This window comes from Lampetra fluviatilis, chromosome 35 (assembly GCF_964198595.1).
Source record: "Lampetra fluviatilis chromosome 35, kcLamFluv1.1, whole genome shotgun sequence".
Classification (NCBI taxonomy): Eukaryota; Metazoa; Chordata; class Hyperoartia; order Petromyzontiformes; family Petromyzontidae; genus Lampetra; species Lampetra fluviatilis.
In genome coordinates, this window is record NC_136309.1 from 10,303,053 (window position 1) to 10,321,320 (window position 18,268).

General features: G+C 50.5%; 1 protein-coding gene across 6 annotated transcripts in view; it reads right to left on the reverse strand.

The window, feature by feature from the left end:
• Positions 1–18,268, reverse strand: part of LOC144944606 (C-Jun-amino-terminal kinase-interacting protein 4-like) — a 100,863-nt gene that overhangs the window by 33,450 nt on the left and 49,145 nt on the right. For 5 of the 6 annotated variants that reach the window (XM_078872916.1, XM_078872917.1, XM_078872914.1 and 2 more), the window contains 8 exons: positions 17,996–18,113; positions 17,319–17,440; positions 15,575–15,632; positions 12,469–12,621; positions 10,872–10,926; positions 9,738–9,868; positions 9,062–9,121; positions 114–284 (listed from right to left, as the gene is read on the reverse strand). In XM_078872916.1, the coding sequence (XP_078729042.1) occupies positions 114–284; positions 9,062–9,121; positions 9,738–9,868; positions 10,872–10,926; positions 12,469–12,621; positions 15,575–15,632; positions 17,319–17,440; positions 17,996–18,113 (868 nt within the window). The remainder of the gene's footprint in view (positions 1–113; positions 285–9,061; positions 9,122–9,737; positions 9,869–10,871; positions 10,927–12,468; positions 12,622–15,574; positions 15,633–17,318; positions 17,441–17,995; positions 18,114–18,268) is intronic. The other variant, XM_078872915.1, reaches the window with a different exon arrangement.

Sequence of the window (18,268 nt, forward strand, 5' to 3'; positions counted from 1 at the left end):
AATCTTCAAGCACGCCCGCAGTTTAATAACCACGGGGCGGGCCGCCAGATCCGAACGGGGGCCCCACAATGCCACCCCGCCGCGCCTTGCGCGCGTGTGTGTGTGACCCTAACTCGTCGTAGAGGAAGTCGAAGGCGCGGGACTTGTCGCTGGGCAGCTGGGCGATGGCCGTGCTCTTGGGGGGCGCGCCAGGAGTCACGTGACTGCTCGGGGCGTTGTAACGCAGGTTGGGCTGGGACGGTCTCCTCGTTGCCGTGCCGGAGGGCCCGAACAGGCGGCTGAAGCTGATAAACAAAAAAACGGGCAGGCAAGGCAGGCAAGGAAGGCAAGGTCAGGCAAGTTCAGGCGCTTGCCGCGGCTGTACGCCACTCAAAGTCAGCCGGCTACCCAACAACGCCCCCGTTGATTACAAACGTGTACAGGGTGGCCCACAAGTCAGGACACATAGGGTCTATTATACAGTCGACTTTCGATTATTATCCGCGTGCGGTTTATCTGATTTGCGGATTAACCGCATACCTGAGATTCTGACATGAATTAAAAACTCATGAATTTGTAATGCGGGCGAAAGCGACCTTCCGGATGTGACGTCACGAGGAGGCGGAGCCAGGTGACGTGGGTGAAAGGTAGGGGGTCCTTAAGCGGGTAAACCGGAAGGAGAAGGCAGTCGGGGTGTGAATGGAAAGGTGTGGGGCCACGCGGGCGTACGAGCCGAGGGGGCACCGTCAGAAGCGGGAGCCAACCCTGGGAACAGTAGGGAGCTACTGGGAGGTGTAAAGCTGCAGATAGAGATAGGCAGTAAGGCTGTGTGTGAGGAGCAGCGGGGTGGCTGCCAAGAGTCGCAGGGGCGACGAGAAGGCGAGACAGCACGAGGCTGTCAGAGCTGCAGCAGGAACAGCCAAGGGAGCTGTGTGAGAGTACAGCAGCGGAGCTGCTGTGGGGCTGCAAGAGCGACAAGAACAGCAGCGGGGCTGCTGATGTGGACTGGAGTGACATCGGAACCAGCACAGAGAGAATAAGAGAGACAGCCGTGTGGGAACGCAGTACGGACCGAATAAAGGACACTGAGCCAGAGATCGTGGTCAAGTCTTTTATTACACTGGGGTCAGAAGTGAAACGGCATGTCTAAGCAAGTAAGGAAGAAAATTCCCCCGGCGCCAGCATCGGCTTCTTCGTCCGACGACGACGAATTCCCTCCGACCACGGATTTTGCTGGGGTGGTGGAGGAGAGCCCTGCTGAGGCGAGCACGGGGACGGGCGTGGAAGATGTCGGCGCGATGGCGGGTCCGTCAACAACATCGGACGCTGAGCAAAGATGGCAACAGGTGGCAGAACAACTGGAGACACTCAAGGACGTCCTGGCGCATCTGTGTCACCTCGTTACGCCAAGGACGACGATGGAACGAGAAGGTGCTCCACGGGCCGCCACGTTGCCTGCCCTGCCGCCGCCATTGGCCACGCGGCAAGAAGACGCCATCTTGCGCGCTCCGCGGCGCCAAACTGCCATCTTGGCCACGCCGCGGGCCGACGCCATTTTGAATTTACCTCCAGAACAACTATCATTGGAAGACGGCGTAAAGAGGAGTCGGAGTCGCCACCTTACTACAGTTAAGGAATTCTCTATCGGGGGCGATTGGAGCGCTTTCGCCTGCCGATTTTTGGCGGCGGTTCGTTCAGCAAGATGGACCGATGCGGAGGCCTTGGAAGTGTTGCCGACTCTACTGGACGACGAATCTGTTCGATTTTTCCGTTCCATAACGGCCGATAAGAAGAAGACTTTATGTGGAGTTTTTGAGGAAATGGCCGACGCCTATGAGCCACCTGACGACGCGCATCGGCGATTCGCTCAACGACAACGAGCACCCGAAGAATCGCCCGTGGCGTTCAGGGGTGCGGTGTTGGAGCTGGCCATGGCAGCATATCCTGACACGCCACAGGATCTGCTCGAGCCTCTCATATTGGGAAAAATGCTGGAGCTGTCTCGGGATCTGGGGATCCCCATGCCTGTGTGTGGGCATGAGAAGCTCACGTCCCGGGCGGCAGCAAAGTGTCTGGATGCGCAGTTTAATCTCCGTCGCTGGAAGCAAGTGGCGGCATGGATGGGTGGGCCCGTCAAGGAAGGAGGCGCGATGGGGTGGGACCCCACAAGGGCGATCTATGTGCCGGATGAGCGGGGTCCACAGGAGCTGACGGCTGCCTCCTCTCCATGGCCGGGACGCGGAAGGCCGGGGCCGCGCGCTACGCCATCGGGACGGGGCCGCCGGGATGCAAGACCTGCGCTTCGGCGCAACGAGGCCGATTGCTTCCGCTGCGGCCGTAGGGGCCATTACGCCAAAGATTGCTGGGCCCGCTTCCCGGGTCCGCCGCAGCAGGAGCCCACAACACCGGTCAAGCCGACCAAGGAACCTCCGAAACAGGCATGTCGGCACGCACCAGACACTCGGCAAGGCTTTACACCTCACCCACCACCTTTGTTGCGCGATCCTATTGTTGTTGTTAAAGAAAGGCCATCGACGGGGCCTTGTCATTCAGTTACGCAGTGGCGCAAATTGGCACGGAGAGTTGTCGCGGCCGCTACGGGTTCGTCCACTGTACCGGGGTCCATACAAGGGGTGGACGTGCGCATTTTGGTCGACTCGGGAGCGTCTGCGACTATTATATCGGATGTCATTTTCCATCTGTTGGGCATTCCGCCGGGGGCTGTGCGTCCGGTTTATGGGTCTTGCGTCGCTGCGAACGGGGGTAGTATGGGTATCGTGGGCCAGGTGGATGCTAAGATATCTATAGGGGATGTGTCGGCTTCGGGCGTTGTGTTAATATCGAGATCTTTGGCGGTTCCTTGCTTACTAGGCACGGATTTTTTGGCTAAGATGCCCATTTTGATTAAAATCAATGAGAATTGTATTGAATTGCCGGGGGGCCGTCGAATCTCGTTTCTGCCGTCGCCCTGGGGGCGACCTGCTTCGGCCGTACAGGTGCAGGCGCTGTCCGTCGCATCTGTGGACATCCCACCTGGTTCACAGATGCTTATACCCTTGCGGTATCGGAAGCCCCTGCCCAATCGGCTAGGAGCATTAGGGGTCTTGTTGTCACCATCCGCCACGATAACAACGGGATTGGCGTTGGTTGGGGCACAGACCATCGTCCGGCCGGATCAATTACCGGTTTTACAGGTGCTTAATGCGGGGGTGGAAAACATCCGTGTTCCGGCCGGTACGGTTGTGGCACATGCCACTACGGCGTTTGCGACGCACGATTGTCCGCATCGCCGGGGAGTGGTCGCTGGTGTTTCCGAGCCAAGGGGTTCGGATAATCGTTGGATCGCTACCTTATGTGACGAAAATTCTTCCCTGTCCGTGGGGCAACGTGATGCGCTGCGTAAATTGTTGCTGACGTATTCGGATGTGTTCAGCTCCGACGATTTGGATTTGGGACGCACATCGTTGCTTTCCCATCACATTGAGACGGGCGACGCTGCCCCTATTCGGTTAAATTCGCATCGGATGAGTCCAGCGGAGCGAGAACACGTTCGGGGGGCGGTGGAAGACATGTTGGCTGCGGACATTATATCGCCATCTAACAGCCCATGGGGCGCTCCTGTGGTCTTGGTTAAGAAAAAGGATGGCAACTTGCGATTTTGTGTCGATTTCCGGAAATTGAATAAGATATCGGTGGCAGATGCGTACCCCCTGCCGCGTATGGACGACTCCCTTGACGCATTGTCGGGGGCTAAGTTCTTTTCCACACTGGACCTCTCTTCGGGATTTTGGCAGCTTCCCCTTGACGAGTCCTCACGGGAGAAAACCGCATTCCGTACGCCGCAGGGGTTATTTCAATTCAACTGCCTCCCGATGGGATTGAATGCGGCCCCTGCTACGTTTCAAAGATTGATGGAGCTCGTTTTGACGGGGTTGCAGTGGGAGACGTGTCTTATATATTTGGACGATATTATTGTGTTCAGCCGCACATTTGAGGAACATTTAACGCGGCTGGAGACAGTGTTCACGAGGATGCGCTCTGCCAATTTGAAATTCAAACCAAAGAAATGCCACCTACTGCAACGGTCCGTCCGTTATTTGGGGCACATTGTGAGTGCCGAGGGGGTGTCCACGGATCCGGAAAAGACGGCGTGTGTCCGGGATTGGCCGACTCCGGCCTCTGTGGGGGATGTTCGGCGGTTTTTGGGATTTGCCTCGTATTACCGAAGATTTGTGCCGGGGTTTGCGACGATTGCGAGGCCCTTGCATCTCCTTACGGGTAAAGGACGGAAATTTGTTTGGGGAGAGCCGGAAGAGGCGGCCTTTCGGAGTCTGCGTGATCTATTGGCTACGGCCCCGACATTGGATTATCCCGATTTTGATCGCCCTTTCATTCTCGATACGGACGCGAGTGACACAGGTATTGGGGCGGTATTATCACAGTCTAAAGGGGGCGTAGAGCGCGTCGTGGCGTATGGTAGCCGAGTCTTGTCGCCTGCGGAAACACGCTACTGTGTCACTCGTAGAGAACTTTTGGCGGTTGTTTTTTTCCTACGGCAATTTCGACCGTACCTTTACGGTCGTTCTTTTATTGTGCGTACGGATCATGCGGCCTTGCAATATGCACTTAAAATGGACCAGCCATCGGGACAGTGGGCACGTTGGTTGGACACGCTGCAGGAGTTTTCCTTCCAAATTCAACATCGGAAGGGAGTGCGCCATGCGAACGCTGACGCACTTTCCAGATTACCAGGGCGCGCCCCTTGTAAATGTGCGTCGGGGACGCATAGGTGTTCGCCGATTCTCAACCCCCCTCAGCCGCTCACGTTGGCCGTCGGGAAGTCGGATACTCCGATGGAACCGGGACCGACTGATGGGGTTTTGAATCTGCCGCGGTCTGTCTGGATTCGGGAACAGATGATGGATGAGTCGTTGTTGTCCATGCGGAAGCGGTCTATGAGGGACAATGGGAGTCCGAGTTCGGCTGTGGGGCCGCGAACCGCTCTCCGAGATGGTCTGCTTATGTGGCAAGAAAGGTTCCAGGAAAGCTGGCGTGTGGTGGTACCAACGTCCTTGCGATTTGAGTTGATTAGAACTCTCCATTGTGACACACTATTGCATTTAGGGGTGCAGAAGACCTTGTTGACGTTACAACGTCATTATTTTTGGCACGGCATGGCGACAGATGTCGTAGGGCACGTGCGCGCGTGCCCTGAATGCGCCCGGCGTAAGCCGCCTAAACATCCTTACGTGCCGCCTCTCCAGTCGATTCAGGTGTCTCGAGTCAATGAATTGGTGGCACTGGACATATTGGGACCCTTCCCACCATCGGCGAGGGGAAATAAATATTTGCTGGTAGGGGTTGAGTATCTCTCCCGTTGGCCGATGGCCTGGCCGTTGCCCGATCAGTCGGCCGCGGCCATCACCGACGCCTTTTTGTTTGGGTACATTATGGACAAGGGGGCGCCGGAGAGACTCCTCACGGACCAGGGCCGAAATTTCTCTTCTAAATTATTGGCTGAAGTGTGCGCAGGCCTTGGGACTAAGAAGATACGGACATCTCCATACCATCCGCAGACGGATGGTATGGTTGAGCGGCTGAACAGGACATTGTCTGCCATGCTTTGCCATACTGTGAGTGAACAGCAATCGGATTGGGATCTGCACATCCCCGGAGTGCTTTCGGCGTACAGGATGACGCCCCATGCGGCTACAGGGTATTCGCCGTTTTACCTTATGTATGGTCGGGAAAACGTGCCTCCGGTGGATGTGCAATTGGGTACTGGGGTGAAGGGACCTCGTAAACCACTCCCTGAATACATTCAGGACACGGTTCGCCGGGTTACGGAGGCGCGGGAAAACGCCCGCGTGGCTACGGCCAAAGCCCAGGCCCGGAACGAGCGGTATGCTCGGCGGTCTGAGGGGGAGTGCCCCTGGAAGGTGGGAGACCTGGCCTGGCTCCATTGCCCGCAGGTGCGGCCGGGGACCTCTCCTAAATTGCACAAACCTTGGCATGGTCCTGTGCGCCTCATTGAGGTTCCCAATCCACAGTCGGCGCGCGTTCAGTTTGGTTCTCGCCGTTGGTTTGTTCATACGTCGCGGTTGAAACCATATGTTCCTCCCCTACGTGATGCGTCATCTCCCAATGTTGCCTTGCCGGGGTCTGTTGCTGCTGACTCTGACTCTTCCCCGCCTGCGTCCATTGATCTTGCTAGAGCGCCTGTCGTACCTGTTCCAGACAGGCCGACCGTGACACCGCGGGGGAGGAGTGGGCCTGTTCGGAGGGCGCCTGCCAGGGCTGCGGGACCTTCAAGCCCGGCGACCCTTCCGACCCCGCTGCAGGCGCATTCGCGGAATACGACCAAGACTGATTCGTCAGGGACACGAGATGTCGGTGGACTTCCAATCGCAGCAGGGGAATTACCCCCTGTCATTTCTCGTGTTCCATCGCGTCCCCGTTCTACAAGTGGGCCGCCGACCGTCCGGGACGGGCCGGCGACCCGCACTCGTTCCAAATCGCTTACGTTTCGTTGATTGTATGTTGTTATTGTTCTTGTTCTTGCCGTCGTATTTATCGCATGCTTTCGTACGTTCGTCGATGTTACTTGTGTGTTGTTCTTGTTGTTATATTGCATGCTTAGTGTCCTTTAAGGGGGAAGGTCGGTTCACCGCATTACGCTTTGGTGTTGTTCAGCCGAGGTCGGCTGGGTTTTTTCTATGGGGGAGGGTGGTGTAATGCGGGCGAAAGCGACCTTCCGGATGTGACGTCACGAGGAGGCGGAGCCAGGTGACGTGGGTGAAAGGTAGGGGGTCCTTAAGCGGGTAAACCGGAAGGAGAAGGCAGTCGGGGTGTGAATGAAAAGGTGTGGGGCCACGCGGGCGTACGAGCCGAGGGGGCACCGTCAGAAGCGGGAGCCAACCCTGGGAACAGTAGGGAGCTACTGGGAGGTGTAAAGCTGCAGATAGAGATAGGCAGTAAGGCTGTGTGTGAGGAGCAGCGGGGTGGCTGCCAAGAGTCGCAGGGGCGACGAGAAGGCGAGACAGCACGAGGCTGTCAGAGCTGCAGCAGGAACAGCCAAGGGAGCTGTGTGAGAGTACAGCAGCGGAGCTGCTGTGGGGCTGCAAGAGCGACAAGAACAGCAGCGGGGCTGCTGATGTGGACTGGAGTGACATCGGAACCAGCACAGAGAGAATAAGAGAGACAGCCGTGTGGGAACGCAGTACGGACCGAATAAAGGACACTGAGCCAGAGATCGTGGTCAAGTCTTTTATTACAAATTTTCCCTTAAGCCCAAATTAATAATCTAAAAACAGTTACACATTGTTATCCTTGGAAATGTTTAGTACAAGTCACGTGCTTAGACCGACTAAATATGTGCTCCCGTTAATCCTAAATCCACGTGATCGCCTCTACAGTACAGTAGTTGCATAGCTTTACAACAGTGGGTGGAGTTTGATTGATGGTGATTGGCGTGGCTCTGCTATCCACTTCGTAGGTGGAGTCTTCTGCGTGGGAGCAGGACAACATGTTGTCTTACCTTATACATAATGTATACCTATAGCTGTGGTTTTTGGCATAGAAAATCGAGAGTCATTTCACTTTCCTAACAAATGTTCAAACTGACTCCATTAACATGACTGCACACGCTCATTTTCTCTTCCAATGAATTTACGGCTTTTTAAAATATTTACAGCTGTGTAACCATTGAACATTCATCAATGAAGTTTTGTGGTCTCAATTCATTCAGGGTTCTTGGTCGAGTTTTGTAAACGACGGATTTGAGGTGACCCTACAGGAAGAAGAAACATATACTAATAACGCTAATAGATCAAATATTAACTTCACGAACACACTATTAAAATGCTGTAATGCCCGTGGTAAAATGAATGAAATATCCCTGTGTGTCCTGGCTTTTGGGCCACCCTGTATTAACACGCGTCCATTCTGTGTCTCCAAAAACAAAGAAAGTATTCCTCGTAGTCGGCCGATTGGCTGCTGAAAAGACAACAGGCCGATGTGTGTATATGCTCTATCATGGGACATTTTTTGCCAGTATCGTACTGGCAAAAAAGTTCCCACAATACAGCTGCTCAACCCATGATATAAATGCTCTGATATGTGCACTGTTCTGTACTGTTCGCATTTTGGCGTTCTCTGGTTTTACACTGGTGAGTCGAGGCCCTAAAGAAGGCTGTCTCTGGTGTAAACCAATCAGTTTCAAGCATGATAGTTTGCATGTTCACCACAAGTACGTGTGGTTAATGCAGACTTGATTCCTTGCAAAAGGTTTCTATTTGCTGTTTGAGCACGAAACTGTCTATAAGCTATGGGTCATAACACTCTGTTTCAGTGCAGAAAGAGCTGGTATGCACGATTGATTAAATCAATCATGCGCGATTGATAAAAAATACAATAAAAATGTGTTCTACTACAAGCAGGGATGGCGAGTAAAATAGATCAAATTATATAATTAATCCATCAGCCTGTGGCCATTTTTTCTACCAGAATTTGTTCAAATAAAACCAGGTTGAACCAGGTTTTAGTTGACAGATTAATCAGCAAGATGTATCGTTTAACGCTTTTTCATTCTGAGACATCTGCAAGTTGCAGGGTGGGTCCTGTTCACCGCTTAATCTCGGAGCGCGCAAGTGGTTAGCGTTGATTTTATTTAGAGAGGCATCGCGCCGTTGTTTTTAAAGACATTGTATACTCATCATAGAGAAAAGCAGCGACACGACCGCCACTCTACGATAGATGGTGCAAAACTGTGCCACACACCCTCCTGCATGGCCTTGTGGGAGCCTCGGTACCCATAAATTTAATTTTTCTTCCGGCTTCATTTTTTTAGGATATAAACATACATCACCGGAATAGAATCAGAAAAAAAACTAATGATGTACACGTACGTCATCGGAACGGGAAAGGGTTACTGATGTTTAACTTCTCCAAGTCAACGGTACAACAACATTTAACAAAAGCCTGACAGGGCACGGGAAATACTTCCATCACGTTTAGCATGCACTATTTGACGCTTGCAAGCTGGCCTTGCGTCTAATAAGCCGTGATGTAGGACAGTGCTCACAATTGCCAGATGGATGACCGAGTCCTCTTCTCTTGGACGTTCAGCTGCTCCCGTGAGGCCCTGAGTCCACATCACGTTCGGGAACAGAAACATTCAAGTCAAATTCGTCATGTGCTTCTTTGAACGTTGGCTGGCACTGTCCCAGACATTAGTATAACAACTATTGCACAAACCACTGGACCACCGTTCCAGGAAACTAGCGTTGACAGTGATACAGATGTTTAATACACTTTTTTGTCACGATTTGCCACCGTGTACAGTGCGAGCGGTGCAAGTGTGGTTTGCACGAAACAAAATGCTGCTTAATCCATAAAAATCGGAAGATCTGTTGGTTGACACTCAGGCGAAACGAAGATGGTCACCGCTCCACGTGCTTTCAGATGCACTGCTGCGGCCGTCTGGAACGCTCTTCCTTCCTAGATGGGGCTATGCACTTTTAAATCATCTGGATTGAAAACTCAGTTTCTTTCGAACTGCTTTTTGTGTTTAGTTTGTTGTCCTTCCCCCGTACCGCCGATTAGCGCGGTTGGCTGCGTACGTATGGCCAAAGACGTTCAACAGCCAGACGTACATCAACGTTCACGCTGCATGAAAGTATTCGAGCTGCGGCGGCTCAGCGACGCCAACGTGACCGCGGAGCGAGCTAACGAGCGTCGTTCTCCAGGGGCTTCCTCACCGGATCATCTCGGTCCAACGCACGGCCTCCTGCAGCTCCATGAGCCGCTCCTTATACTGGTTCCGCTCCATGAGCACACGCGCCATCTCCACCCGTGTGAAGCGCTTGCGCTGCGCCATCGGCATGTCGTTCTGCGACGCACGCAACGAGCTCAGCGCCGGCACGGGCCACGCGCTCACAAACGCAGGCGACAGACCGGAATCGCGTCGCCACCTGTCGTGGGGGGGGGGGGGGGGGTTTTCTCTCCTGCAGGATTCTTCTCTTTTTTTTTATTAAAAATAAAAAGGTGGCGGCTGCTGTCTTCGTGGGGACTATTGAAGCCCCAGTTTGTCAGTTGTGAAGCAATGATAATAATAATAACACCACACACTCCAGACAATGCATTTACATTAAGTTGTTCCCACGATTCAAATATATTTATCTTACCACCATATGTCCAATTTGTTTGTACCTCAAAGGTGGCAACCGCATGCTCAGATGATCCCCGTAATAAAACTAATTTCTTTAAAACTGCTTTTTGTGTTTAGTTTGCTGTCCTTCCTCCACACCTCCGATTAGCACGGTTGGCTACGGACGGTGCAAAAGAAGTTAAATTTACATACATAATGAGAAAAACCTTGAAGTCACCATCATCATGGCAGAGTGTGCAATCTTTTAATTTAGTGATGGAGTTATATTCATGTCTCTAAACGGTCACTAAAAGGGCTGTCTCGCCTGGGTAGTTTCTGCAATGGATTTTCCAAAAGCATTTTTCAGCTCTGTATGTAGCACTTCTTTCGCACCGTACGTAGCCAACCGTGCTCATCGGAGGAACTTTAAAAATGTAATTAAAAGCATTATTCAGACAGGCCTAATAGCCAGTCATAACCAAAACCTGAAAATTACTTGCAATATAAACATTTTAATAATGACCATATTGATAAAGCTATAGTTAGCTAGGTCTCCCTTATTATAGGATGAAAACGATTTATTTTGACTGCCAAACAGTCAAAATACAAAGAGTGAAATTAATTACGAAAAAAGTACTAACAGATGATCAAAATCAAAGTGACAACATAATACACACCTACATATTAGAATAAACGTACAAATTAAAACCTGTATGCAAAATATATTATTTCTGATGTAGCTCACCTCATCCAGGTCATCTTTGTTGGCTTGTTTGACCTGCTCCAGCTCCTGCTTGGTCCTGTAATACACACAGAGAGCAATCCCAGACGCCCAGACTCAAGTGGCAAGTTGATTTTGTTGAGCCAGAGAAAAACTAGAGAACACCATAATGAGACTCATTTGCGTGAGTGGGCGGGTAGGTGATTGGGTGGATGAGTGGGTGGATGGGTGAGTGAGTGGGTGAGCGGGTGGGTGAGCGGGTGGGTGAGCGGGTGAGTGAGCGGGTGGGTGAGCGGGTGGGTGAGCGGGTGGGTGAAAGGGTGGGGGGGTGGGTGGGTAGGTGAGTGGGTGGGTGGGTGAGTGGGTGGGTAGGTGATTGGGTGGGTGAGTAATTGGGTGGGTGAATGAGTGGGTGAAATGAATGAGTGGATGAGCGGGTGGGTGGGGTGGGTGAGCGGGTGAGTGGGGTGGGTGAGGAGGTGGGTGAGTGAGTGAGTGAGTGGAGTGGTAGATGGGGCGGGTGGGGGACTGGATGAGTGGGTGACTGCAAGTTGATGTTCTTTAGCCAGATAGTTGGACCCTCAAATATACCCCCAGCAGGTTATTGGTATCAGATCGCAATGCCAAAGTGAAGATGAGCTTCCGGTCGACCTACGGCATACACCATAGGATGGTGGTAAGTGGAACGCTGTGTAACCACAGCATTGTCCGGGCTCAAACCTCCTTGGCTTTGCAAGATCCGATGAAACCAGGCACATTCTGGGTGATTTGGTACGAGTCCCTACAATAAACATTCACCTCCATCCCTGTGATACACAACCCCCACTGTTTCGTACAGCATCTCGAGATGTATTTGAACGTATTGCGGGTACACCGGTGGTGCGTGGAATAAAAATATATATTTTTTGCAGTAATTATTTATTTTCCCCACGATTCGCAACCCCAGTCAGAAAATCAAGCGGCGTGGTGGTGGGGTCAAAATCAGTTCTCGTGATTCAAAGCAGTCGGAAGACAAATGTTCTGAGCAGCTGAACCCGAAGCTTCACAGTCTGTTGCCGTAGAGCAGCACCCAGCCTGGTGACGATTGACCGGCTCCGTTTTCCAAACGGCAAGAGTTGAGACTCCACGTGCCCGAGACTCGGTCGGACGCTTCCTCGATTCAACGGATCCCCAAATCCACGGTCACTACTCACCTTTTCTAGCAAGTCTCAGGAGACTGAATAAACCTTCGAATCGTGTCAAACTTGCGTCGAGTTTTGATTTTAGACTGTTCCGTGAGGACCGGTGCGTTACGCTGCACACGCCGTTACCGCCAACACGTCCGCTTGCATTCAGCCTTCACTACGTTGAACGTGTATTGCTATTGCTTGTGTTGCAATCGAAACGTCGTGAGAATTTTATTGTTTTTTTTATTTCCCTTCTACGTGATCGAAAGAAGCAATAATATAAATCCCTGCAGTCACGAAAGCTTTAAATCGAAATTTACGTTGAACTTCTGTTGTTGCCGTACGTAGCCAACCGTGCTAAATCGGAGGTGCACGGTGGGGGGCGGTATGGACAACACACCAAAAACACGCAAAAAAAACACACTGTACATGTTGAACTCATCGTCCCCTCTCACCTCTTGAGGTCATCCTCGGCCTCCTTGAGACGTCCCTCCAGCCGAGCCCTGCTGGCCTTGAGGGAGCCGAGCTCCCCGAGCAGCGACTCGCGCTCGCTGCCCAGCTGCTCCACCTGCGCAATGAGGTCGTTCTTCACCACGTTCAGCGCGTTCCTGCACGGCGCCATAATCGCAGTCCCAGTGAGTTATTCACGCTGCACGCTGGGGTGGAGGGCGGGGGGGGGAAATCCTGACGGGCTATTCACAGCTCTTTTTTATCCCCACGGATGTCCATTTAGGTGGACGTGCGACACAAGAGAGAGATGTGGGGGAATCCCAGCTGCCCCCCAGAGCACGGCTGGCACTAGCCGGAATTCGCGTTTCAACAGCACCTCTGATTAGCACGGTAGGTTGGCCGGAATTGTATGTATGTACGTATGTTGAACTTCGTTCGCACCGTACGTGCGGGGAAAGGACAACAAACTAAACACATAAAAGGCAGTTCTAATAGCAGTACGGGTGTGCGAAATAAGTTCAACATACATGCATCCGAACCGGGTTGGCCAAAATATATTGAAATAACCCAAAACTATAATGGATCATATATTTTCCGATGTGTTACCTGACATAACTACATTTGGAGGCTTGCCCCCACATTTTACTCTCCGCCTGATGAAGACCGCTTGTGTTGCGATCGAAACGTCGTGAGTTTATTTTATTTTATTACTTTCAATTAATTAGTCATATTTTTGTTTATTATTTTAATTTTATCTTATTCTTTATTTTTTTTTCTCTTTTTCTTTTTTTTTTCTTTTTTTTTCAATTTACGTGACTTTACCGAAACAACCAAGAATATAACGTATTATGATTGCACGAGAATACGTTTGTGTATAATGCATGATATAGTCAATGTCAGTTTACGACACGTGTAGTGAGTCACTCAGAGACACTAGCAGTTAGAGGCACTCTATTTATGACAGCTTTCACAGGTACAAGGAGTAACTACACTATGGTCAGGACAGCTAACAGGCTGCCTGACCAACACCAACGGTTCCACTCCAAACAACAGCCCCGAACCTTGCTCGGGGTCCCCCCCTTTCATCCTCCCGGCGTGGCCTCGCTCCGCCCTCGGCCACGCCCCCCTTCTAGCACCCATGAGAAAGTTCCCTCACGTGCCCCCTCTATCACCTTTGCCCACATCCCTTATTCCGGCCTATCACGTGACCTGCTGGCAGACAGGGCTGCTACAACAGCAGATCCCCTTCTCTGCCAGCAACCAGCGCTACGCGCCATAGTGACCCAGTCCATGTCACTACAGGCGTATTAATATTAATGTTAGTATTGGGGGAATGGGTGGTGGGAAGAGGTGATCAGGGAGCGGTGGTGGCGGATTGGAGGGCCGACGTATCCTCAGACACAGCGCACTGAACTCATTCCGTAAGTATTTGTTTTGTTTTGATCTGCGTAGCGATTTCATCCACATTACACAGACTAATGTATCTATTAAACACATTGGGTTTCTGTTATTGTCTTTCCAGTTAGGCAGACTTTCAGCTCTCTGGACCAGGGCTTTCGCCTGTCCCCCCAGCCCCATCTATCAGCTGCAACAGCAACGAGGCCCAAGGCTGCGGTCACACAAAACGTGGAGCTGTGGAGAGCCGCGTGTGCCCCCAATGCAACGCATGGCCTCACCCAATGATCACTTATGGGTCTACCGCACACAGCAACCAAACTACAGTGCAGTTTTTTGCAGATTAAAAGTGTCTTTTGCTGAACACAAATGCCACCATCACTGCTGCCTTAACAGTGCTCAAAAGGAGACCTTTTAGCTCGTCACAAGAGAAGTAATTATGGGATAAAACTATCAAAATATATACACATAACCCGAGGGCTTAAACCCAGGCTCTGGGGTTCAAGTTCGCATTGAGACATGCACATAAGCAAGAAAGGAAAAAAAATACAAAGTACAGCCCAAGGTTAATCCAGTACCATGTCTTTAGGTAATGAGCATCGTTTGACCATACAGGCAGTCCCCGGGTTCCGCAAGAGTTAGGTTCCCGAGAACGATCCGTAACCCGAATTTTCCGTATGTTGGAAACTGAACAAATTTCCCCCCTAAAATCAACGATAAAATCTCATAGCCGGAAGTAGTTGTGCCTCCCCTACCCGATTGCTAATTCGTTTTCTATCAGTTCTGTATCGCGCTGTCGTCCGTTTTCTATCGCTACTTGTGTATCGTATCACCGTACATACACTCTGCAATTCCTATGATTCTTTAATTTCATCGAATATCTACCCTAACATTACCCATAATTCAACTAATGGAACGTAGACTGTATCCAATTGTTTATGAATACCACGAAACATTTTTATATTAATTGTTAACAGAAAGCAGTCACTTTAGAATGTCCGTTTAGCGTGCATTAGGCTAGGCCAAGACTTCTCCGATCGCTTTTGGCTGAGACCATAAACAATCGAAGTGTAATTGAGTTAAATAAAATACGTAGAGTAAAATGACTCATGAAATCAACTTAAAACGAAAAATAATTGCATTAGACATGGGAGAAAAAATTCATTCTAAGCATATTAAACAAATAATGACGTAATGATACAAAAAAAAAATAATTACGTAACGCTACAAAAAATTCCATTTACCTGAATCTTCGTGAAACTCGGGCTCGGTGAAGGCGGTGTTTTGGTGGAGCGCAACCTCACCGTGCTGCACTACTTGCGCTTACGTAACTAATGCACAAATGTCCACATATTGACTTTTTTTGTTAAGATGATTTATGGGAGCATTTATGTAAAACCGTATTTCTGTAAGTCGGATCTTCTGCAACCCAGGGATTTTCTGTACTTCACCGTACTGGTCAGCGCAAGTTGGTGACAGTAAGGCGCAGAACTTGTTCAGATATCACTCACCACTGATACTGGCCCTGGTCGGGAATCAATCTCCTGCGTTCCCACATCAAATGTCAAATGTTGATATCACTATTACTATAAAGCATTGATCGATTGGCCGATTGCTATTCGGGGAAGCTTTTTCAGAATATCCCTAGGACGTGGCTTTGAACGCCACATTCCGCACACACACACATGCACACACGCACGCACACACTGCACGTACTTTGTTTCCATGAGCTGTGTATTTTCCATTATCAGGTTCTCTACCTCCACCCCGAGACCTGTGAAGGGGGAAAGACAGCGCGAGATTGGGAGGTCATTCATTAGGTGCCACAAGCCTGCTGGATGCATTTAGCAAACAGGCATCTCTACACAAACGCTTGCAAGTAGTGGGGAGCGGTAGTGTTGCGGGTAGCGCGCTGCAATACGAACCCGGTGACCCGAGTTCGATACCCGCTCATGGCCAACACCAGTGAAGATTATCTGAATGGGTCCTGGGCCTCACCTAGGTCGACTCAGCCTCAAATGAATACCTGGTGTGGCGTGTAAAACATCAGCACTGGTGTTGTGTGTCGTGTCGGCCGTCATAGGTGCTCGCTAACAGCACTTGCCCCAACAGCCTGTTAAGGCGATACGGGGATGTTTTTGTTTGTTTTGCAGGTACCACCATCATCATCAGGAATTTTACAGATAATTCCCAGGCTGTAAAACAATCACATTTTTTTAAAATAACCATTCCTGCATCCCCATTAAAATTAATAGGACTCTTTGACAGGCTAAGGAAGGTCCAAAAAGACTCCCATTCATTTGAATGGATATGAAGAAGTCGGCATTGAAATTAATGAGGCACCTACGAACAATTTCCAGCTCTGGTTTTGTGGCAGTCGAGCAGCACTCGGATTGAGTCGAGCAGCATTGAAATTCTCTTGGCTGAGTAACTCCCAAAGCTGCCTGGCTTACGGATGATAAATTGCTGACGACGATCACGCTGATGGTGTGTATTTTGAAGAATATAATGAAGGTGGGAGAAATGAAAGCAGAACACTGCGAGATTCGAGTTTTAACCCTTTCCCGTTCCAATGACATACGTGTAACGAAATCGGAATGGAACAAGGCAGCAAAACTAAAATAATATATATTTTTTTAAAACGTTTTTTAAAACACACTTTTTAAATATATATTATTACGTACTTTTTAGTGTAATCAAATATTGTAAGAAAATCTTCTTTTGTCCAGCAGTAGATCCATCGTCACATCGTAAACATGAATGTACTGTAGTAGTGGAAGAACTCCACGACTCCAGGAAGTGGCCCCGAAGCTTGCCATAACGTAAGGGACCGAGGGCAATTAGACCCAAGCCGAAACATAAGAATGATTAAAAATATATATATTCTATTTTTTAGGATAGAATATAGTATTGTCATCAGTATGACATAAGTATACCAAGTTTGCAGTCGATACCACATTGGGAAGTGGGTTAAAATTGAGTTACAAGATTTGAGGATACAACAACAACAGACAGTAAGTTAAATAAAAGCGTGTAATAAAATAACTCTATCGGTACCGATGCTCCCACAAGGCCATGCAGGAGTGTGTGGCACAATTTGGCGCCAGCTATTATCGAGTGCGGTCGTTGTCACCACAGTTCTCTGCGGTGAGTACAACATCTTTAAAAACAACCGGCACTACGCGTCTCTAAATAAAATTAGCGCTAACCACTTGTGTGTTCCGAGATTTAGCGGTGAACGGGACACCCACCCTTCAACTTGCAGATTTCTCGGAATGGGAAAGGGTTAATATTGCATCAATTTTCCCTGGGTATAATAAATCTCCGTATAAAAAACGAATGCCTTATATATATAGACAGCTAAATGAGACAATAAGGATCACCTGCAGATGTGGTGAAGTATAGTCATGACCAGCTCAGTGTTTGTGTGGGAAACCCCCCCACCCCCATTCGTGCTTACCCAGTAGGTCGGCCCCCTCGTCCACTTCACAGATGACCTCCGACCCCGCTGACGAAAGCTCTGCATACAGAGAGCTGTCGTTCACCCCGGTCTCCGTGTCGGCCCGGCTGGGTGTGCTGCAACTAAAGGGTCACAAACGCCTCCAAGATGTCAATGTATGTGTGCAGAACTTCTTTCACACCCGTAAGTAGCCAACTGCGCTAATCGAAGGTGCGGGGGAAGGACAACAAACTAAACACAAAAAGCAGTTCTAAAGAAATGAAAGCATGTCGACAATTCAAACTTCTGCAGCGTGCAGGCTAGAAACAAATATAAATTACAACACGCATAGGTGCTGCTACTGCTGCTCACAAACAGCAGGAATGAGGCACATACTTCCCATCATGCCCCATGTGCATGTCACGTGACCACTGTATTCCATGTACAATGCTCTCACAGCCTTGTCTAGGCCACCAGCTCAAAAGAGCCAAAAGCATGGCCGCGTTATCGTTTCGAGCATTGCGCGTTGTCGTTCAGAGAAGGCTCCACAACAGAACGTCGTTAAGGAGTGGGCCCAGCTCAGTGCGGGGAACGTCAGCGGGAGAGCTCACGCTGACAGGAAGTGCGGCCCACAAGTGGACCGTCAGCCTCTGAACCCGCAGCTCGCGGGGATGGAGGGCCGCGCACGCTGCACAGACCTGCTGCCCACGTGCTGCGCGTCGCGGCCCCTGCTGCCGTCCTTGTTGCAAGGTGCCGGGCCGAGCTCTGGAGTCGTCTCGATGATGCCTTGCACGCCGGCCCAGCCAGAGCCTTTGTCTAGCGGAGAAGAACGCAGACTCAATACGGTATACAACACTGAACCCGGAAAAAATTTCCACGTGACCACGTGGAGAGAGAGACATGAAAACTCCAAATATACAACAGGCGTCAGGGTCGGGATCGAACCCACGACCTCCTCCATACTAGGTGAG